Source organism: Armigeres subalbatus, chromosome 1 (genome assembly GCF_024139115.2).
Source record: "Armigeres subalbatus isolate Guangzhou_Male chromosome 1, GZ_Asu_2, whole genome shotgun sequence".
Classification (NCBI taxonomy): Eukaryota; Metazoa; Arthropoda; class Insecta; order Diptera; family Culicidae; genus Armigeres; species Armigeres subalbatus.
In genome coordinates this window covers 18,815,963-18,839,917 of record NC_085139.1, presented here as the reverse complement: position 1 = coordinate 18,839,917, position 23,955 = coordinate 18,815,963, and the positions used below count along the sequence as shown (strand labels likewise).

Below are 23,955 nucleotides of genomic sequence, written 5' to 3'. Positions count from 1 at the left end.
TAGTGGGTTATATAAATTTTAATCAACGATATTAGCCACTCAGTTTTCAAGGAAAGGTCTTCGAATTAGGATGGATATACGGCGGGTGTTTTGTTTGCTTTGTATATTCGCAGTGACTGTCTGTGGTCAGCGGTTTAAATACGACCGGTACAGTTCGTCTCTAGACGAATTGAAAAACTTTGCTGAACTAGCAGCCAATGAGAGGAGTTTCACCACGTTTAGACTACCGAACACGTCCTATCCAACGCAGTACACCCTCTATCTGGATACTAACGTTCATTTGGGTGATTTCCAGTACAGCGGAAAAGTGCAGATACAGATCAGCACCACACAGGACATCAAACAAATTGTGCTGCACAGCTCTGGGATTGAAATAGACAAACTGCAGCTCTTAAACAGCAATCAGCTGAATCAGCCCCTGGCTGGCTTCACTTTTGATGAAGAGAAGGAGTTTTTGGTTATCAACACATTAGCTACACTGCCGGCGAACACCCGCTATGAATTAGTTATTGAGTTCCGCAACCAACTAGGCACCGAGTTAACCGGTTTCTATCGATCTTCATACCTGGCAGAAGACGGTACCATCAGATACATCGCTGTGACCCAATTCGAAGCGACATTCGCGAGAAAAGCTTTCCCGTGTTATGACGAGCCATGGATTCGGACCACCTTCGAAATCAGCATCAGCTCCGGGCAGCTTTACAAGGCCACTTCCAACATGCCGATCGCTGGAATTACCATTCAGTAAGTCCATATGCCAATCCACAGTCATTCCGTATCTTCATCCCATCTCTTTCAGGACGGGGCAGAAGAAGCTAACCCGCTTCCAAGTGACACCACAGATGCCCACCTATTTAGTAGCGTTCATGGTCACCGATTTCACCAGCAAACGTGTAATTCTGAGGGAACCTACCCAACTTACAATGGAGATCATCGCCCGACCAACCGCCAGAGACAAACTGGATCTAGCTCTCGATAAAGGCGTCGAAGTTATTCGCGCGATCGAAGAGTACTTCGATCGAACTTATGATCTGCCAAAACTAGACCAGGCGGCCATACCGGACTTCATGTTCGGTGGCATGGAAAACTGGGGCTTGGTAAAGTACGCCGAACGGTACTTGTTGTTCGACAGCCTGACGAGCAGCAACCTGGACAAAGAGTGGCTTGTGTCGCTCATAACCCATGAATTCGTTCACCAGTTTTTCGGAAACCTCGTCACGCCGAAATGGTGGACCGACCTTTTCCTGAGCGAAGGTATCGCCACCCTGTACGAGTATTACATCAGCGCTGAAATTGAACCCAACATCCGCTTCAAAGAGCTGATCGCCGTGGAAGCGGTCCAGTTTGCGCTGTACCTGGATACCTCGGACTCGGTGAGACCGCTGTCGCACTACGTGGAAACCGATTTGATGACATATTTCGACACAATCGCTTACCAGAAGGGGGGGAGCGTTTTTCGCATGATGAATCACGCGCTAGGCGAGCGCACCTTCCAGAAGGGTCTGCAGCGTTATCTGGCCGTCAAGTAAGTGAATAATTTCTGGACGCGATTAATCGTGGTCAGGTGCTTTTTGCGGGTGCTATTAATAGTCGATAGAATTAGTCATGCAACAAGGAAAGCTTATTTGCTTGCTAAGCAAAGCAATTGGCTCAATCAACAGTTTGTTCAATGGTATTCTGCATTATAACTTCAAGTTTGATTTTGAAGTGAGAATAAGGAATCAAATCTACTTTTGCCATATACAAAACAGAAAAAAAACGAAACATTTTTGGCCTTATCGGTGCGTTTGGAAGAATAAATTAGGCTGAGGGTGGCTGGGTTCGATTCCCGGTGCCGGTCTAGGCAATTTTTGGATTGGAAATTGTCTCGATCATGTCTGTATCATCGTGTTAGCCTCATGATATAAGAATGCAAAAATGGTAACTTGGCTAACTGTGGAAGTGCTTAATGAACACTAAGCTTCGAAGCGGATGGCGAGGCGGATGTAATGCCAATAAGAAGAAGAAGAAGAAGAAGAGCTGATTAGGATTTATGTGAAACGGATACTTACTTGATACTTGATGGGCTACAGCTCTTCGATGAACCTACGCCGAATGGAGTATCCTTCTCCACTGGACTCGATCCTGGGCCAATAGCTTCCAGTCGCCCTGAACATTGAGCGCCCTCAGGTCCTCTTAAACTGCAAAAAGCCATCGTGTACGCGGCCTTCCACGAAGCCTGCGGCCTCTGCCGGGTTCTCTACTGAATATTATCTTCACTTGACGTTCTTCCGGCATACGAACAACGTGACCAGCCCACCGTAGTCTGCCGTGTTGTATAAGCTTAATAATATCCCGCCCTTTATACACCTGGTACAATTCGTGATTCATGCGACGCCGCCAGATACCGTTCTCCTGTTTACCGCCGAGTATTGTCCGCAGCACCTTACGCTCAAACACTCCGAGAGCTCTCCGGTCAGCCTCCTTTAACGTCCATGTCTCATGGCCGTATAAACCCACCGGAAGAATCAGAGTAGTATACAGCGCGAGTTTTGTTTCCGTTTGCAGACTACGGGACTTATGCTGGTTACGAAGTCCGTAATAAGCCCTATTTGCAGCTGCAATACGCCTTCTCACCTCGCGGGTAACATCATTATCGCACGTCACTAATGTTCCAAGATACAAAAAATTTTCTACCACTTCAAATTTTTCACAATCCAGCACCATTTCGCTACCACCACCACTAATGAACCCACGTTGATTGCCAGCGACCATGTACTTCGTTTTGCTGGTATTGTTCGTGAGTCCAATCCTCACTGTCTCGCTCTTAAAAGGCACAAAAGCCTCTTCCACGGCACGGCGACCAATTCCGATAATATCGATATCGTCCGCAAATCCCAGGAGCATATGCGATTTTGTGATAATGGTACCGCTTCATTGCACACCAGCTCTCCTAATCGCTCCCTCGAGCGCTATATTGAACAGTAGATTCGAGAGTGCATCACCCTGCTTTAATCCACCTAAGGTAACAAATGACGTCGATATTTCATCCGCAACCCTTACGCTTGATTTCGATCCGTCCAACGTTATACGAATCAGCCGTATCAGTTTCGCCGGGAATCCATGTTCAAGCATAATTTGCCATAATTCATTCCGTTTCACTGAATCGTACGCCGCCTTGAAATCAATAAACAGATGATGTGTCTGCAAGTTGTACTCCCGGAATTTATCAAGGATTTGTCTCAGGGTAAACATTTGATCCGTCGTTGATCGACCCTCACGAAAACCTGCTTGGTATTCGCCGACGAAGGACTCTTCAAGCGGTCTCAATCTGTTGAACAGAATACGGGACATAATTTTGTACGCCGAATTAAGGAGGGTTATTCCTCGGTAATTGGCGCACTCCAGTCTGTGCCCTTTCTTAAAGAGAGGGCAAATGAGGCCGTCCAACCAGCTAGCAGGCATTTCCTCGTCTTCCCATATTTTCGACATAATATGGTGCAGAACTTCATAAAACTGCTCACTGCCATGTTTGAGAAGTTCCCCGCAGCTTTATTGTTTTTCAACTCTTTAACAGCTTTTTTAACCTCATCTAGTGTAGGTGTCTCCACAGTTTGTCCATCGTCGCTTATATTTATTCTGTTCACCGATGCACCGTCACTTCCGCCATTCAACAAAGTCTCGAAGTGTTGCTTCCACCTGGCAGCCACTTCAGTTTTATCTGTCAGCAAATTCCCTTGTTGGTCGTTGCACATGACGGGAGATGGCGCTGTCTTTCTCCGCACGCCATTGACAGACTCATAAAACCTCCGCATATCGTTCTTCTCCATTTTTTCCTGCGCCTCACTAATAACTTGTTCTTCGTACTCTTTTTTCTTCCTGCGGACCCACCGCACCGTTTTTCGGCTGCTCTTGCTTCCTTGTTCCGATATCTATTCGATCGAGTACCTGCCACCAACATCCGGCTTCTGGCAACGTTCTTCTCGTCTGTCGCTCTCTGACACTCCACATCGAACCAACCCGTCCTGGGTCGCCTCTGTGCAGTGCCTACCACTTCTCGTGCTGTTGTGCTCACCGCTCCATGGATAAACTCCCATAGATCGATGATGTTGTCGCTAACGTTGATTGCACTTATCCGTTCGTCGAGCTTCTGGCGGTACTCAGCCGATACTCCTTCCGCCGACAATCGCTGGATATTGTAACGCATCGTTCGCTGTGAACTTTCGTTCGATACAGTTGACAACCGTGATCGAATTTTACTGACAACGAGGTAGTGATCAGAGTCAATGTTCGGACCTCTGAATGTCCGCACATCGATAACATCCGAGAAATGGCGCCCATCCACCAGAACATGGTCTATCTGGTTGCAAGTTTCACCATTTGGGTGTCTCCAGGTGTGCTTTCGGATGTTCTTTCGTACAAAGTAGGTGCTACTGATGGCCATCCCTCTGGCAGCAGCAAATTTACTAGCCGTAGGCCGTTGTCATTGGTAGCGGAGTGAAGGCTCTCCCTACCGATTATGGGATGGAAAAAGTCCTCTCTACCGACCTGAGCGTTTGCGTCTCCGATAACAATTTTCACGTCATGCTTTGGGTACTCTCCATAGGCTTTATCAAGACATTCATAAAACGTGTCCTACACGTCGTCGGATTTATCGTTTGTCGGAGCGTAAACGTTGATTGAGCTGTAATTGAAGAATTTTCCCCGTATCCTCAACACACAGATTCGTTACTAATGGGTTTCCACCGCATCACTTGCTTCATCCGCTTGCCCATCACTACGAAACCAATCCATGCTCTGCTTTTTTCACCGCCGCTGTGATAGATGTTATACTTGAATGCAGTCGAGTCGAGTATGAGACAATGAAGACGGCCTTACTGTTAAGGTCGAAATACGTATCTGTTAAGATACAATTAAGTGGTGGAATTCAATGGGATTGAACAAACTCGTCTTATGACAAGTGAAGACATTCCACTAAAAAGCTCAGCATAATTTTCTTATTGAATGCAGTGTTGGTCGTGGGGTCCACGGCTCGGAATTCACGTTCTCCGGATCTAGGCCATCGGACTTCTTGAATAGCAGCCACTCCAACCTTCTGCAGTTCACGAGCCAGAAGGCTCACTCGTCCAGGTTCATTTAGGGTCCTGACATTACAGGTACCGAATTTCCAATCATAGTCCTTATTTCGTTGCCGGGTCGGTTGCCAAAAATAACGTTCTCTTTTTCTTCTATCTCCATTTTTCGTGGTAATTGAAAGGCTTTAGTAAGCTACCTTACCGGGGTCGCGTTACCTACATAGCGATGATGGGGCCGCCACCTTGGGTATAGCTGACGCGATACAGCATTTCGTTAATCAGCCGCTGGGTACCAGGCAGATGCTGTTTGAGCCGCACCTCCTGGTGAACAGACGCTCGAGGCGTACCTTCTCACTCTAGCTGATGTCAGAAGGACAACAGTGCCCAGGCTGCACTACCAGCCAAGTACACAACCCTTAGCTGGCGGTCTTTTGTCATCGGCGTTGTCTCGTTGTCTCAGGCGTTTTGCAAAGCATTATATCAAATGAGCAGATTTTTATTTAAAAAACTCTATTTAAAAGAATTATCCACCTAGCGTTGTCAGCTAGCTTTTGTTCAGTGTCGATGGCTGCAAAACAGAAAGACTGTGGTTCCGCAGTATTTACGTTTCCTTTTTGGATGGCATCCAAGATAAATTCATTTTGGGTATGGATATTCGCTACCCTCTTTTCAAGCAGACTCAGTCGTTGGTTCATTTGACGCAACTCGTTAACTGTTTCTTTCAGCATTGCGTTATCTGCTTGAAACGTAACCGGTTCCTCAACGTTGTTGTACGTCACATACTGGACAGTCGGCAAGTTTGCTCTGGATGACAGCCCCGTGATAACAGTTGTTGGTGTAGCTGGCAGCGCTGTTGACACTTCCGGAACTTCGTACTCCACACGGAAGAAAAAAAGGAACCAAAATTGAGTACTTTTAAATTTACTTTTGAGTTATTTTTTCTCTTCGCTTTCAACCACTCTTTCTTTTGTTGTCAAAAACAAAAAAGCCAAACAATCCAACGACGCCAGTTCAATACGGGAAGCCAATTTTGAGTTTTATTACCTGAGGTCGAAATTGAGTGAATTAAACTTAAATTTGGGTCAATAAATTCTCCGTTGGGTACTTTTTTAACATGGGAGTAAAGGCAAACTACTTCGACCCTACTTACTCAATTTTGGCTTCCCGTACGGATGTTCGAGGTTGGGTGAATTAAACTCACTATTGGGTAGTTTATTTCTTCCGTGGCACATGAGCTTGTACACTGAAAACCAAAACTACCCAAAAGTGAGTTGTTTGCACTCAAAACCGTGGTTCGGGCCAATAACCCAAATTTGGGTAAAATGACTTTTCTGGCACTAGGTAGTTTGCTTTTAATCCTATGTAAACAATTGACGACCAAACTGGCACAACCTCACACAACCCTACTTCATTGAGCGCCGTTGCTGATGAAGCAAGTGTGTAGGAGCCGGACAATACTAAATACTCATCCTACTTGGTTGGCATGTGTACAAAAATACATTTTAGAGAGAGTTAGTTCTGAAAATGTATTGCGAGAGATCGGCTGGTACCTGGTGCTGGGAATTTGGTTTCATCAGTACCCGCTAAGCTGCGGTGGACGACGGAGGTCCTTCGTAACTTAGTAGGGAAAGCACCTATCATGCGAACTGGGGTCGTGGGATCAAACCCCACCGAGCAGCAGGGCCTTGTCGTTAGCCCTGAGTGTAGAATTAACCATTTCGATAGATTCTAGATGGCGTTGAATATCATCAAAATTGTTCATACGATCAGGTGGCAAGTACACAACCCCAATGCTGATAATGAATCCAGGCATATTGACTCGAACCCATAATTGTTCGAGGGTATCACTAACGATAGCAGAATCACGAGCACAATTGAACTTAGATAAAACTGCGATTAGTACACCACCGCCACGGGTTTTACGGCTATTCAAAGGATTGCGATCAGTACTGAACACCGAGTAGTGGCGTCCAAAAAGCTAAGCTGATTGTATGGCGTCGTCGAGCCAAGTTTCGGTTAATACAACAACATCGTAATCTCCTTCGCATACCGCCAAAAAGAAATCGTCGATTTTGGTACGAAGCCCGCGAACATTCTGATAGTAGATGTGCAGACCACCGTTTTCGTTGCTGATGTGGGAGTGACGAGTACTGGAATGTTGGGGAGCATCATTTTCAAACGGAAGAAGCGTGGTCGCGAGTTGTCTAGAATCAGGAATCTTGTCAGAAGATGAACTGAACACGTTGTATGAAAAATTGCCAGATGAACGTTGTTGGAAGGTTCCTTCACCTGCCTCAAACACAGGGCCGGGACGGCTGATGATCGCTGGCTGGATAGGCTCGACAGTGATGAGCGGACAGGGACCTTCCACAAGGCTGGGGGCAAGTGTGCGTCCCGGTGTCCGATTGTTAGAATATTCAGATGAGAGAAACGTCGCTGCACATTGACTGGAAACAGGAGGCCTTTCGGTGGATGAACTGAACGTATTGAGAGCATACTTGCCTGATAATCGCTGTTGGAACGTTCCTTCACCGGCCTCAAACACAGGGCCGGGACGGCTGATGATCGCAGGCTGGATTGGCTCGACTGTGATGAGCGGACAGGGACCTTCCACAAGGCTGAGGGCAAGTATGCGTTCCGGTGTCCGATCAAAAGGATATTCTGATGAATGAAACGTCGCTGCGCATTGGCTGGAAACAGGAGACTTTTCGGAGGATGAACTGAACGTATTGAGAGCGTACTTGCCTGATAACTGCTGTTGGAAGGTCCCTACACCGGTCTCAAACACAGGGCCGGGACGGCCGATGATCGCAGGCTAGATTGGCTCGACTGTGATGAGCGGACAGGGACCTTCCACAAGGCTGGAGGCAAGAGTGCGTCCCGGTGTCCGATCAAGAGGATATTCTGATGAATGATGCACTGCCGCTTGATGACCGGAATAAAGGAGCTTCCCACTATTAGCATATTCTCCTAATTGCTAGGTCGAAAAATCTATTCGTTGCCGTGCCGATTTAAGTCGCTTGGCGAAAATGGGACAGTCATTACTCCAAGAGGCGTGGTTTACGTCGAGCAGTTGGTCATAGGGGGAACTCCGTTTTGTGTTCAGCACATGGCAGTTATTACATTTCAAATAATCAGCAAGGCACTCATTCACCTGATGATCACCAGCACACCTCGGGCAGCATGAAGGATTCTTGCAGGAAGCAGCTTTATGTCCGTATTCCGAGCAATTGAAACAGCGCAACACATCCGTTGCCTCCACAACTCTGCACCTTTCCCAACCGATGTTTACTCTCTGCCGCTTGATTAAATCGTCGAACCCACGTGCATCTGTTTCTAGTATGACTGACATATGATTGCTTTTTTGTGACTCATTTTTATGTATTCGGATTAATTTTAGCTCGAGAGCATTCGTTCCAGGGTTCTGTTTTCTCAACTTAGAAATCAATTCCTCTTCGTCAATATCCTTGGAAAATCCAATTATTTTCACTCTTGGTTTCAGCGGCTTCTGGCTTTCAACGCAGTAATTCTCGTTAAGAATATTAGAGGCGGCTGAAGCTAATCGCACTGCGTGGTCGCTGGTCTCGCATCTCACAGAGACAACACCATTTTCCCTTAAACGAACATCCTTCACAGAAAATTCCACGGAATCGAGCTTTGCGCAAATATCAGTCTTAGTTAACTCTGCTGATTGTTCCCGTTTAGGCTTGAAAAGGACAGTTTGTTCAATTTTGGTGACCGCGTTGGACTTGCGCTGCGGTGAGACTGGCACTGGACATTTCACAGGGAGTGGGAGAATACTGGGAGAACGATCTGGTTTATTTGCATTATCGATTCTGCGGCGTTTTCCGGACCGGAGCAGACCACCTTCTTCAGAAAAAGTAGCCGGAGTTTTCGAGCTTTGCATGATCAGCACACTGTCGGAAGGGTCAGGTACTTTACGCTTAATTTGTTTTTTTCCTCCACCAGAGGACTGTAACACGCTTGCAAAGGACGGAATACCCGGGGAAGGGGCTCCACAGCCATCCCGTTTTTTCAAACACATTAATTCCTCACTAACCGCTTCTTTAATCACTTTTTCGAAATTTTTAAACGCTTCGACGACACTCACAAGACCATCCAATTTATTTTCAATCTCATCCAAATGTTTTTCACTGTGCCAAAGCACTCAACACAATCGTCATTATCACCGATAGGCACTGCACACTGAGCGCACGGATGATTGCCAAAGCTGGGTTCACTCCCTTCACCACCCATCTCCGCGGGCGAAAGCAAAACAGACAGAAAACAAACGATTAATTGAATCAGGTTTTATCACTTCAAATCAGCAGTTTGCGGCCAATTATTAACTAAACTTTGCTTTTGCAATAGGCTGGCAAAGTTTACACATCACATACACGAAAATTATTAATATTTAACTATCAATGCACACATAAAACGTGAACTTAATTATGACACGTAAGATACGACAAAATTCGCGCCGGTTTGTTCAATAGATTTTTCTATTACGCCGGGTTAGTTCACTGATATCTGACGACGATTCTCCAGATAAATCGTCAAGCACACGCTTCGCTGCTCCGAAAGATGATACGGAATTTCGTTTCACTACACATTTGAATTTCAGCCAAGACTTTTTCGGACAGCTGTTTTCGTCCTGGAGTAATTTCTCCTGCTGTGCAATGCTTTACACATTCGGCCAGAACACAATGTTCCCATGGCGAGAGGTTCGCAACCACTTTTCAGGAACGACTGAAAGCTCCTTACATCCACGAGCAATGACGGTTTCCACGACGGCGAATGGCATTCTGTGAATTAAAAGTGGTAAATAATCACCAATCATCAATTTTCCATTCTTTTACAAACCTGATCGAAAGAATCCCGCCTGCAACTATGCAACAAAACAAAGTGAAACGTCAAACTTCTCAAAGCCTCCACTCAAGTTTGCATGAACTATTAATGAACTTTAAGGTCACTCCTGACGGAACCCAACTTTATAAGTGCTCGCGTTTTCGGGGGCACACCACTCGATACGGAAGCAACGCACAACTGTCATTTTTATTATTTCACGCATGCTGCGACGCAGCAAAGCTAAATCAACAAAAATGACAGTTGTGCGCCGCTTCCGTATCGAGTGGTGTGCCCCCGAAAACGCAGTTCACATTTAGTTCCATTTAGTTAGCAAACAAAGTTCACATTTAGTTCCATCATGACATTATACAAACTTTCTAGTTCACATTCTGTACTTAATTAACTGATGGTGAACTTTGATGCCCAGAGGCGCATCAACGTTCCGAGTCGTGGGTAGGACAATTAAGAAACGCCAATTTGGGCACAAAAAAGCTGATATTAACACTAGCATTAAGCGATTCGCATAAATTTGTAGGTGTTACAACCCTAGACTGTTGTATGATAGTAGCATCTCCGTTGGAATCCGTTACCACAGAGGCACCAACAGTCCAACAGTCGAGATCTGCCCTGGCCACATGCTTGTGAATATGTTAGGGGAAAGAATTGACACCTATTAAAGAAATGTACGTCGCATAGGTGACACAAGAAGTTTTACAACTGCAAGGAAGGTATAACAGTAGAAATCGTTTTGGTGGATTACGAAAAACAGAAAAAAAGACATGCAGGATAGGAAAAAACGAACTTGCGATTGAGCCCACAATTCCTCCTGCTTAAAGTGTGCTTCGTGGCCGTGAGGTTAGCGATCACCGAGCTTGTCTCCGATTTAGGAAACCGTTCTGGTGATGAGAAATCGATGCACATTATACCTATACTGCCGATGGAAGCATAACAGTCGCATGTTGATATGAAATCTATTTCAATGTGGACCAGTTTTGCTTGCGGTGGCATACAATCAATTCTAAAATATTTTATTTGAACTTGAAAAGTTCTTGCAGAGAATACTCACATAATTTGTGATTGTTTTTTTAAATTTTCAGGGCAAACATTGCTATTCCAAGTTCATTAAGGTCTTCCAAGAAACTGACATGCAGGAGTTCTTACGATTATCAAATATCTTTACGAACTTTCAGCAGAAGTCACGAATCAGATAAATTTGTATAAATCATCAATGGTTTCAATCAATTATAACTAACTGCTAGGATTTTATAATAACTTCCTGAAATGGATCTAGCGTTTGAAAGCAAACTACCAAGAAATCGCATGATTGTCAAATTTTTTTTGGGAGCTCAGAATTCTTTACGGATCAGATTCCAAATGGGAATTGGGATTTTTGTGGTTCCTCAGACGGACTTATTAGAAGCCATTTAAACAGCAACCTGCGCTTAAGCTCCGTTTTTGGTGGAATTCAAACAACTTGATCAAACTGATTTTTCAAAGAGACATCGAGCTCATCACTTCAGTAAAAAAAACCTTCACACTAGAAGTCCACCGTTCAACCACAAGTCCACCGACATAATACAAAATGATCGAGCCCAAATTACTAAATAAACGAAAACATTCTTGATCCTAGATTTCTTTATGATTATTGTCAAAACTCTAATTAACTTTGAAATCTCTACAGATTCCTGCCAGTCAATAACTTCATCTTACCATAATCATGAGTAGGACAATGCTTTGACTGTCCTACTCAGAAAAAATCATGCGTAGGACATGTCCTACTTGTCCCACGCACTCCCGGCGTCACTGTTGATACCAGTGTCATTAATAAAATCATCTCATGAAGTAAAAATTTGCGACATCACGCGTCGGTCGTATAAAGCAGTGATACGCATCACGGATTATAAGAGGAGGACTAGAGTTCAATACTTGTGGTAGGCGCATCGTTCACATGGAATGGTATCTTGCATCCTAATTAATAACAACTTCTATGTTCCTGCGAATATTCTTGAAATAAAATTGAAATTTGTTCTTACTCAACAGGTACTAAAAAATCAGCTATATAAAAATTGAAAACATAGATTATGTGTTTGTGTGTTTTTTTCATAAAGTACACGTAAAGTTCATTGTATAACTAAATAGCATTCTATTCAGGACTCTCGCCGAACTTTTTGTGAACTTTGAAGTTCACTTTAGAAGCTGAATAGTAATCTGTTAGAACTTGAAAATAACCTAATGTGAACTTCATAGTTCGGTAAACTACTTAAAAAGTGAGCTGAATAGCATTCTATTCATGATCTCTTGTGGAGCTGATTAAGCTTGTATTATCCGAGCTACTATTATCCGAACTTTTGGTTGCTTGGGTTGGCACCAAAAAAACAAAAAAAAAGAGGTTTTGATTAATTTTGAGGACCCCTAAATCCAGTCCGATTTAGCTCAAATTTTGCATAGGGGGATATTTTTGGCTACGAAAACATTTGCGTATCGTTCGGTGTTAAAATTCGATGAAAAAACGAACAGTGGGTAATGTCAGTGACATAACCGCTAAGTGGACGTAGGACTTGACAAAAGATATTTTAGTTACTAGATAAAGATTGTCGCTGTCGTCGCTGTCCGGAACATCTTTTGCTGGCGAGGATAGGGGAGCTAAATGTCAAAGAAGGAAAATCCATACGATTTGACAGCTTGGTACCCAACATGTTTCGGACAGCAGAATAAAGGGAATCGAAGCGACAATCTTTATCTAGTAACTAAAATATCTTTTGACTTGACTTGACCATGCCTTTAAGATACATAATATGTCCAAATTTCTCACATCAACTATTTTGGATAAATAATCGGCGTTGCATACCATTCCTTGGCAAAATCTTCTCATCAAACCGACACAGAAATCAAATCTACCTCGAACAAGAATCATCAAAAAAAAAATTCAGGAAGTATCTGTCCGGTCACGAAATATTAGCCTTGACAGTGGCAACCTTCGCACTGAAGGACTGCCTGAAATAAACCACAAGTTGGCCCAGCAGGGGATGTAGACTGTATCTCAGCCCTTCCACTGAAGAGCCTTCTAATCCGTGCGATAGCGACTGAAGGAGAACATTATTTTTAACTCTTAGAGCCTTGAAAAAGGCTGTTTGCTTCGGCTAAGTGCAAAAAGTAAGAAAACGATCTTTTCAAATAACCGCGAATTTCTAGTGATGGTATAAAAAAGACTGAATGCTCTGCGAGCGAATGCACTTTTCTTTTATACCTTATTTTGAATCTTCTCTGCTTCCCAATTGGTGGGCCAATCAGCCAGTGTCTTGTATCCCGCTTCTTTGTCAGCCAAAGCGTCATCATCATCAACGCGTTCGAGAAGGGCTTCTTCTTTTTTACGCTTGTTGCTCGCTGCTGGCGTCTATTTCCTAACGGGACTTTTCGCTTGATACAGACCAATAAGCCGGGCAAGCGAGCTTAGAATTGTAGTTCAGGTGGGAAGTAGGGTGTTCTTTTCTGAGACAACATTGTTAGTAGTAGAAGGAAGGAAACACCCGGACATGGGATTTCGGGTGATAAGATTTAGAATTCATAACATGGGACGATCATTCAGTCACGTTCGCTTTGTGTGCGGTCAGTATCAAACAATGTTTTTCTACATATTTTTTATCAATGCCAAAAAATCCAACATTTGATGAAAAATCGATTGATAGTTTATTAATGTTTGAGCTGTTATCGGTGGTTTTTTATCCAAATAAGATTATGTGAAAGATTTGAACAACTTATGAATCTTTAAAGGCATGGTCAAGTGAAGTCCTTCGTCCACTTCGCGGTTAAGCCAGAAAAATTATCCACAGTTAGTTTTAACGCTATTTATGAAAATCACGCATAAAATTTTATCTCTAGAATATTGGATTTGGCACCCAAGTACAATTTCAGGGTTGTTACGACTAAGCGGATTTCGCGATTTTCGCGGTTTTCGCGGATTCGGCGCGGATTTACATAACGATTTTGGGACTTTGTGTGGATTAAGTTTTAGGAGTACAGTGAACTCTCCCTTACTCGATATTGAAGGGACCATCGAGTTAGGGAGGTATCGAGATAGGGAACACATTTATATTTGGCTGAATGACGTTATACTAAACAGTTAAAATTTGTTTCCTTATTAAGTGAAGTGAGAAGAGAGATGTTCGTAGTGAATGTTGAACAACCAGAACTGAGAAGTGAGAGATGAGATTTTTTAAATGAGTACAGAGTAGTGAGAAGTGAGTACTGAGAAATGGAAGTGAGTATTGAGTAGTGAGATGCGTGCAGCAACATGTGCCACAAAGTGAGAAATGAGAAGTGAGAAAAAAGTGGTGAGAAGTGAGTTGTGATAGCTGTTAAGTGAGAAGAAGGATGTGAGTAGTGTGAAAAAGAGAAGCAAAGAGTGAGAAGGAGAGAGGATAATTATGAGGTGAGAAGCAAGATGTTAAGTAGTGAGAAGTGAGTGGAGAGATATAAGACAGGAGAAGGAAGACAGAAGAAAGGAGAGAAAAAAAGAAAAGAGGAAAAAGAAAGAATATCGTTTCTCACTTTTTGTTTCTCGGTCCTCACTTCTCACTTCTTATTACTTTCTTCTCATAACTTACTTCTCACTACTAATTTCTCACTTTTTTCTACTTACTTCTTACTTCTCTCTTCACACATTTGGCTTCTCATCTCCCTTTTCCCACTACTCACTTCTCACTTTGCACCACAGAGAACAGACGTTGAAGCTGAACTCGCTATGTTGTGATAACTTTTTACTGTTCATTTTGAATAACTTTGGAATGTCGACGTTATCCCGTGCATAATCAGCGCTAGCGTCATCAAAAAATGCCACTGTGCGCTAGTGTCGTTATGCATGCAAGAGCATACTAGCGCCATCGTGTTATCAAAATGAGATTGTAAGTTGCAATGTCGACGTCGGTGGCGTTGAGGTTCGGTGTGTTTGTTTACACATGTTTTGCAAGAAATTTTGTTCGAGCCTCCATGTCTGTTCTCTGTGTTTGCACTATGCACTCCTCACTATTAATTTCTGACCTCTCACTTCGCACATCTCATTTTTCACTTCTTACTTCTCACTTATAACTTCTAATATCTGACTTCTGACTTCTCATTCCTCACTCATCACTTTTCACTTCTCACTGTTCGCTTCGATCTTCGTACTCTAAACCTCTCACTTCTCACCTCTCATTTCTCACTTCCCACTACTCACCTCTCACTTCTTACTTCTCATTTCTCACTCTACTTTTCTCACTTTGAATTTCTCACTTCTCACTACTCACTTCACACATCTCACTTCTGACTTCGCACATCTCATTTCATACATCTCATTTTTCACTTCTTACTTCTCACTTATAACTTCTTATATCTCATTTCTCCTTATATCTCATTTCTCATTTTTACTCATCACTTTTCACTTCTCACTATTCGTTTCGATCTTCGTACTCTAAACTACTCAATTCTCACCTCTCATTTCTCACTTCCATAACTCACCACTCACTTCTCACTTTGAATTTTGCACTCCTCACTTTTAACTTTTCATTTCTCACTATTAATTTCTCACTTCTCACTTCGCACATCTCACTTCTCACTTTTCACTTTTCACTTTTCACTTTTCACTTCTTACTTTTCACTTCTTACTTTTCACTTCTCACTGTTCGCTTCGATCTTCGTACTCTAAACCTCTCACTTCTCACCTCTCATTTCTCACTTCCCACTACTCACCTCTCACTTCTTACTTCTCATTTCTTACTTCTCACTTTTAACTTCATTTCCCACTTCTCACTTCACATATCTCACTTCTGACTTCACACATATCACTTCTCATTTTTCACTTTTCATTTCTCACATATAACTTCTTATATTTCACTTCTGACTTCTCATTTCTCACTTATCACATTTCACTTCTAACTTCTAACTTTTCACTTCTTACTCTGTATTTTCCACTTCCCACTACTTATTTCTCACTTCTTACTTCAAACTTCTCACTTCTCATTTCTCACTTCTCACTTTCCATCTCTCACTTTTAATTTCTCATTTCTAACTTTTCCTCTCTCACTTCTCATATCTCACGTCTCATATCTCACATCTCATATCTCACTTCTCATTCTTCACTTCTAACTTCTTATTTCTCATATCTCATTTCTCACTTCTCGCTTATCACTTTTCACTTCTAACTACTAACTATGTCGTGCATGTACTGTTTCTGACAACATCGAGTTAGCGAGGTGAAAATGCTTTTGAAAATTACTTCGACTTAGAGAATATTGAGTAAGGGAGATATCGACTTACGGAGGGAGCGCAATATGCTAGATTCAAGGGACTTTCGGGATTTCATCGAGTTAGAGAAAATATCAAGTTACAGAATATCGAGTTAGGGAGAGTTCACTGTATTTAATCAAATGAAATTCTATATCTAAGGACGTTTATTTGAAAATTAGTTTTATATCTAACTAGATGGGCTTTATTCTCGTTAGCAAATGTTTTCGAGAACAAAATTAACGTTTGTAGTTATTTACTAACATCAATTTTCGGATATTAACAAACCCTGTTTGAATTCCATGGTTGCACTCTTGAGCATTGATTAAACAAATGTTATGAGGAGAGGGGCGCCACTTGTTGTCATTTTTAAACCATTCTGAAGCATGGCGCATGCTTCGCTTGTCCCGGTCAGAATGAAAGGAAAAAATCGCGTTGCGCTATTTTATGGCTTCTCGGCAGACCCAGCGGCTGCTCATTCGCTAGTGTCTGCACCAATCAGAACGTGGTAATGGAATGATGCAAGAATTATGCGGTACCCAAATTTATAGGTTCCCTTGATCTCAATGTTTTTCATTGAAAACAGTTTCATGCCTATTGAAACAAGTTTTTCGGGTCTTATCAAGCATGGACATGAAAGGCATACTTGAAATCTGTCGATTGAGGGGCTTACCGCAGAAATTCGAAAAACTGAGAACTGAGAAAACTGAGACGAACGCTATTAACGTTTAAAATCTTTCAACACAGCGTAACGCGGTCGATTTGAATATTTTGAAATGACACCCGGTATAGTAAAGAGAGACGTAAGTCCTACGTCAAAAGTTTATTTATTTAAGTCCCAAAAATGTTCTAAGAAAAAAAAATAGATTGACGTCCGATTGAACTCAAACTTTTGGCTGAAATCCATTCGGCCGAAAGTAATTTGGCCAAATGCCACAAGGCCGAACAAACCGAAACCCATCTGGCGAAAGGGTCAATTGGCTGAAAACGTCATTTAGCCTGAAGGGTCATTTGGCATAAAGGGTCATTTGGCCTAAAGAGTCATTTGGCCGAAAAGGTAATTTGGCCCGAAGGGTCATTTGGTCGAAAGGGTCATTTGGCCGAAAGAGTCAGATGACTGAAAGGGTAATTTGGCCGAAAGAGGCGAAACGTTTCGTTATTCAAAGAAATGCCAACTTTGAGAATAATTCCTCAAAGTTGGATTACAGTTCGAAACCCATTTGGGAATTAACAAAAAAAAATTTTAAACTTCAGAAGCCAAATCCTGCGCTTAAAAAGGAAAATAAAATTTAACTAACAACTAACTAACAACTCTACTAGTTACAAATCATAAAAAAATATTGTTATTAGCGTTTTGGTCGTTCGAAATTATTGAGCAGATTAATGCAGAACAAGACTGCTAAAAAGAAAGCTTATTCGGAGAAATAAGTTCAATATCCAGCATTTTACGCGCATTAATGGGTGTCTCGGTTCAGGTCAGTCAAAAAGCGTAATAATTTAAATATTCTTTTAATCCTCGTACATTAAAAAATTATGTTTTCTCTAGCAAATTTCTGAAACAAAGAGTCTTAGTTCATGATATTATATCAAACTATCAGTAGATATGAAAAATATCACAATTCATCAACTAGTGGCCCTCCTTAGCCTAGCGGTAAGATGCGCGGCTACAAAGCAAGACCATGCTGAGGGTGGCTGGGTTCGATTCCCAGTGCCGGTCTAAGTAATTTTCGGTATGGAAATTGTCTCAACTACACTGGGCGATAACTATCATCGTGTTAGCCTCTTGATATACGAATGCAAAAATGGTAACTAGCTTTTTTCTATAGAGGGATGAAGGCAAATCTGCAAACAGACACCTGAAATTATCACTCAGGGAGTGGGGTTGACGGAGCGCTGGACCCACTAAACCCACTCAAGCAACGGAAGGTTACTTGAGTTACCCTCTCTGCTAATATTCCCCCTGATTCCCCCCGGAACTGCCTCCCAGCATTACTTCTGGGGAATAGGCAGTACTAAATGTACTCGCTCATTCACGCTCACACAGGCACTCATCCCGTATGAGGCTTACTTGGGTGCTCTCTCTAACATACTTTCTGACACACCCTGACACTCTTTCTGCCGCACCATATGAGTCTAACTTGGGTGCTCACCCTACTACCAGATTCACGCTCTAGCACACCAATCTGAGACTTATTTGGGTGCTCACTTTAGCACACCCTGGCACTCCTCCTGACACACGCTCCGACACACCATGTGGGACTTGCTTAGGCTCTCACTTCTGACATGCCATGCGACGCTGACTTGGGTGCTCACCTCAAACATACCACGTGAGGCTGACTTGGATGTTCACTCTACTCTCCTCTGCCAAGTTGTTCTTCGCGCGGCCACTTGTTCGATAAAAGGATCGAGTTCGACCACAGGGCACCAGTATGACCCATGAAGCCGACTCCGAACCCTCGGACCACCTCTTATTTGTGCCTTAACTAGCCATCCTTGAGTCTACGCGCCACCTTCTGTGTAGCTCCGAGACGATTTGGACGATAGCCGATAAAACAACGTTCCAACCAACTTCATCTTTACACATCCTCCGCACTAGGGTGTCCGGGGTAGTGTCCAGACCTCATGTGGCAAGCATGTGGTCACGCATTGTGTTCAAACGTGGGCACACGAACAACACGTGTTCCGCAGTTTCCTCTAAACCTGCGCACACCTGACACTCGTGCGAGGCCGAGTAAGCCAGCTGCGTTACCTGCACTGTGATTTTGCAGCACGCTTAAACGCCGGGCCCTTCAACCCCCCATGGGGTGCTTGCTGTTCGCAGCTTTGCTGGAACAAATCAAACAATTGGGAGGGTTCGTGCAGCATTGTGCCTTATGTCCCTCCAATCCGCAGCGTCGGCAGAGCTTGCTTCTGTCAGGGCCTTTGCAGTCCCATTGCTTGTGCCCCGGTTCCAGGCACTTGAAGCAAACTTCGGTTTGCTCGTATATGCTCACAGGGCACACCGACCATCCCACCTTGACGCTCCGTAACTTGACTACCTTGGAGGCGTCCGCTGCAGATAGCCGAACCAATGCTACCTGTGTCCCTGCCGGACCTTTCCGTAGCCGAACGGCTACGGTGGGCGTCTCCACTTCACACTGTCGCTGCAGTGCCGTGACGAGCTCTTCGACTTCGGTGATCTCGTCCAGGTCTTTAACCCTTAGATTCACCTCCATCGTGAGTGCCCTCACCTTGACCGTTTCGCCTAGGACTTCCTCCGCCAACTTCTTGTAGGCGGCGCCCTTTTGCGAGACGCCCCGCTTCAGCTCGAGGATCATCTCGCCCCTCCGGGTACGTTTTATTCGACATACATCTGCGCCGAGTTCACCGAGTTTGACGTCACTCTTCATCGCCTTCAAGACGTCCGAGTTCTTAGCCTCGTCCGTCTTGATGACCAGGGCATCGCCCCTGGAGCGATTGGCGCCTACCCTAGACTTCTTGCTACCCTCATTCGCCTGGGCCTTCTTTTCAGCCCTTGACGTCTTCGGTTTCCTCTTGTTCTTGACCAGGGTCCAGGAGGCGTCATCCCCCTCTATTTCCCTGGTCTGGGGCGGCTGAGAGCTCTCAGCCTGCCGTAACCCCTTACCACCGTCTTTCCTGGGTGGACGGACTTTTCTAGGTCCTTCCTCCCCCGGTTTTGGAGGTACCTGGCCGGGGTTCAGCTTCCCAACTCCACTACCCTTGTTCGGGGTAGTAACCCTCCGCGTTCTGGAGCGGACCCCAGGGAGATCCCCTGGAGACTCCCTCCCCTGTTTTTGTGTCTGCCCCGTGGGAGCAGTAGCTCCCAGCACAGCAAATAATTTTGAAAATTCAACGACGTGTAAAATTGCAGCTTATCCCATCAAACGAATTAACATTCGATATTCAATGAAATTTGATTGAATTTTACAAGCAAGCACTGTTTAAATTTATTTCGATTTAAAACAATAGTGAGATCGATTGAATATTACGTTTATTTGCATGCTCCAAATATGTGCATCAAAATACATTTAAAATCACAACATATTTTTATCTGTGAGGGTAGCTTTTTATGTTGCATCATATTTTGTGTTGACTGGGTGGCCATGATTGGTACACCCACCCTATTGTCAAATAGTTAATATGACAACAATAAACAACTTTTTACTCAAAAGCTCCAAATAATTTTCTTATCTGTTAATTGTATGTTATCACGTCGACTAGACAGCAATCAATGACGACTACATGCTTATTTATACTGGCATAAAAACGTGACTGATGACTATCTAAACTCTAGAGGAAAAGAATGAAATCATTTCGAAGATACTGGAGTCAGAATGTTTATCTTGATCTAAATACTTAACAATTTTTATAACATAACATTTTATAAGCGTGATAAAATTATAATCGGTGTTGCGCCGGTCGCTAGTGCACAGCACTGGCTTGGTAAGTGTCCACAAAAAGAGTCGCATAAAAATGCACGATGATAATCATCTGTCGACACCAAAATTCATAGAAATGGCATCGACGTGCGAAGCCTATCAGTTTATCTTTATTTCTTTCTTTGTGTATTGTTTTTCAAAAAGGGCTCGACATACCGTAAAACCCCGCTTATTGGACAGTGACTGTAACTTTTTAATTCGACAAATTTGTTTCGTACACATGTTGCATTTCAAATTTTATTTTTGTCTTGATTCTTTTCGTCTGCGACTTGAATGTTGCCATCTTCTCCACGAATTCTTTCCGTAATTTCACTATAGATGTGGAAGCCCATGTAGAAGAAGTCATGTTCCGATGCCGACGTTATCCTAAATACGTGTCCACTTGTACCTTGATGGAGTCCCGATTCCAGATTCGTCGAAGAAGCTACTAACAATCTTGACTCTCTCGGTAGCAATTCAATTATTGATATCCAAAAAAGGAAGCGAGCGGAAGGTAAACAAGGAAGCTAAAGAACGAATTCTTCGACAAAAGAGCTGCCTGATGGATTATATTGATGCCTTCTACAGTCCGCCGTAGTCTAAGACGCGAGGGAACCATGAGCATGAGCATGCCTGACCGCCCACAGTTGCTACTCCGTTATTGCCAGGTCAGTTGTAATTACACAGAGAACCAACAGATGAAGTTTGGGACTAACATCATCTTCAATGTGTAAGAACTGGTGACCTAAAAATAAGCAATACCAGCGCCGGCTGTATTCGAATGCAGGTCAATTATGAAATGGGTAGGAGAATGTTGACATGATACTCGCCGACGAGTGGGTAGGGAGTGTGGCAGGGTTCTTTTTGGTAACCGGTATGCCATGTATAGCGTGTAGTTTGCTCGATGAAAACAAAACTTATAACATTAATGAAAGGCTGCACAAATCAGAAAAAAATCGATGACTGGCCGATCGTTCTGTACTTATTTTTTCACTGTCTTATAACAAGTACCGAGCCAAGATTTGTAACGTAAAAAAGTGAATGAAATCTTGGAAAGTAGGTACACAATTAGTTCATCATGCTATTCAATTTGGCATTGCTTACAGAATCAAAAATCCAATGAATATTAAAAAATAATTGTTTATTCCGGTACCAACATTACGTTGCAAGGTCTTGCTTAGCCATGCGGTGAGATGCACAGCTACAAAGCAAGATCATGCTGGTGGGGTGGCTGGGTTCTATTACCGGTTCGGTTTTGGAAATTTTCTCGACTTTTCTGGGCATAAAAGTATCATCGTGTTAGCCTCATGATATATGAATGCAAAAATGATAACATGGCTTAAAAACCTCGCAGGTAATAACTGTGGGAATAGTTCAAAAAATCAATAATATGCTTAAAGTTGTTCGGTTGTGAAGAAATTCAAGACGATCTTACATAAATCGATCTAGAGTGCATTTCTGCAATATTTGACATTTACAAAGCAAAAGTGTTGATCGCGGGCAACGCAGACATGAATTTCACTGGAACACTGAGACTGGGACACTGATACTGGGACACTGGGACACTGGGAAACTGGGACTGGTACTAGGACCTGGTCTGGGACTGCGACATTGGAACTGGAACACTGAGACTGGGACGCTGGGACACTGGACGCTGGGAAACTGAGACTAGGGCTGAAACTGGGACTGAGACTGAAACACTGGGACAGGGACTAGGGCGAATTCCAAGAGTGTGACAAACTTGAGTTTAAAACAGAATACACCGATCTCTGCATTCCAGCTCCAACACAGCGGTGGATCCTAACGACCTATTCGAGAGCCTACAATATGTCGCTCAAGAGGAGGCTGTCATATCAGCGAGTACCACGGTCGGTAACATCATGAGTGCCTGGGTTTACGAGCGCGGCTATCCGCTGATCACCGTCACGAGCACCCCAGACAGCAACGAGTTCGTATTTAGACAGCAGCACTTCTCGACTGACATTCCCGACAACCGCACATGGTATGTTCCAATCAGTTACCGCATTGGCGGCGAGACCGTTCGCGAGGAGACCGAAACTCGATTCTGGATACCACAGGGAACGTCCCAAGTGACCATTGAATTGGACATTCCGAACGGTGAATATCTTCTGGTGAATCCTCAACAAACCGGATACTACCGCGTCAACTACGATGCAGCTCTGTGGGAAAAACTGATCAACAAATTAAAAACCGATCTAGAAGACATCCCTGCGGTATCCCGCTCGCAGCTGATCGATGATTCGCTGAAGTTGGCCCTAGGCGGACATCTGCAAGTAGAAACACCATTCGAGTTAATAAAGTATTTGGAGAGTGAATCTGATTACATACCTTGGTACACATTTTGGCATCGGAAAACCTGCAGTACATCAACAAGGCATTGATAGTCGATGAAGCTGCGAGTAGCGCTCTGAAGGTCCCAAAATTTGTATCGTTGAGCGGCCATTAAACTAACTGAATTCCACTCCTTTACAGGCCTTCGTAAGCTCTTTGATGGAGCATCTTTTCCTCGGATTAGGCTTCGAAGAAGACACGAATGAGCCCCATGAACATCAACGGCTCCGAGCAATGGCGATTGAATGGAGTTGCCGCATGGGTTCCAGCAGCTGCAGAGTTGGCGCCAATCAACGAATGATGGACGATCTGGAAGGATCTCTAGTTCTACCTTCCTACATCAAACATAGTATCTACTGTGGAGGCTTGATGGATGCTTCCGAAGATGAATTTGTTGCCGTCTTCAATGCCTATCAAAGTTCTACAGACCCAACCGAACGACTCCGGTACATTTCTGACCTGGGATGTAACGAGGACAAACTGATTTTGGTTGACTACCTCACTAAGATTCATGATCCTGGCCTAGAAACTACGGTTTATCAGTCCGAACAACTGCCGATTGTAAGGTCAGTTTACTCCAGAACAAACGTTGGATATGAAGCGTTCCAAGCTTGGTTGAAGGAGTTCAGTGAAACCATCATAAGTTCGTAAGTAGCAAAATGCACAATGATGATAAAAACAGTGTTTTACCCAATCGTCGCTGATTGCAGGTGGATTGGACAGCAAATGGAATTTCACGCGATTTTGGCAGATGTGACAATGCAAGAATCTAATCTTGAAAATTTCGCACAGGTATCATGTCTAATAGGTACAGCCATCGAACAATGCTAGAACTAATTGCCCTTTTATCTTCTACAGCTTATCGCTCTATTGCAAGCGTGGCAGGTCCCAACAGCGAGATGATTATTAAATATGTTGATAACTAGAATATGATACTTTTGGAAGAGTAATAAACGACAATGAGCAATCTATAAATTGAGCTGAAAAGCATTGTTTTCGTTATTGTGTCAAAATTGGTTTAGTCG

General features: G+C 43.5%; 1 protein-coding gene across 1 annotated transcript; it reads left to right on the top strand.

Moving 5' to 3' along the window:
* The first annotated feature begins 64 nt into the window (after positions 1-64).
* On the top strand, positions 65-23,917 carry LOC134208156 (aminopeptidase N-like). The gene is given in 7 exon segments (XM_062684224.1): positions 65-744; positions 800-1,525; positions 22,359-22,936; positions 22,939-23,012; positions 23,072-23,577; positions 23,641-23,722; positions 23,789-23,917. Coding segments are annotated over 7 exon segments (2,685 nt in total). The 5' UTR covers positions 65-70; the 3' UTR covers positions 23,834-23,917.
* Positions 23,918-23,955: the final 38 nt, after the last annotated feature.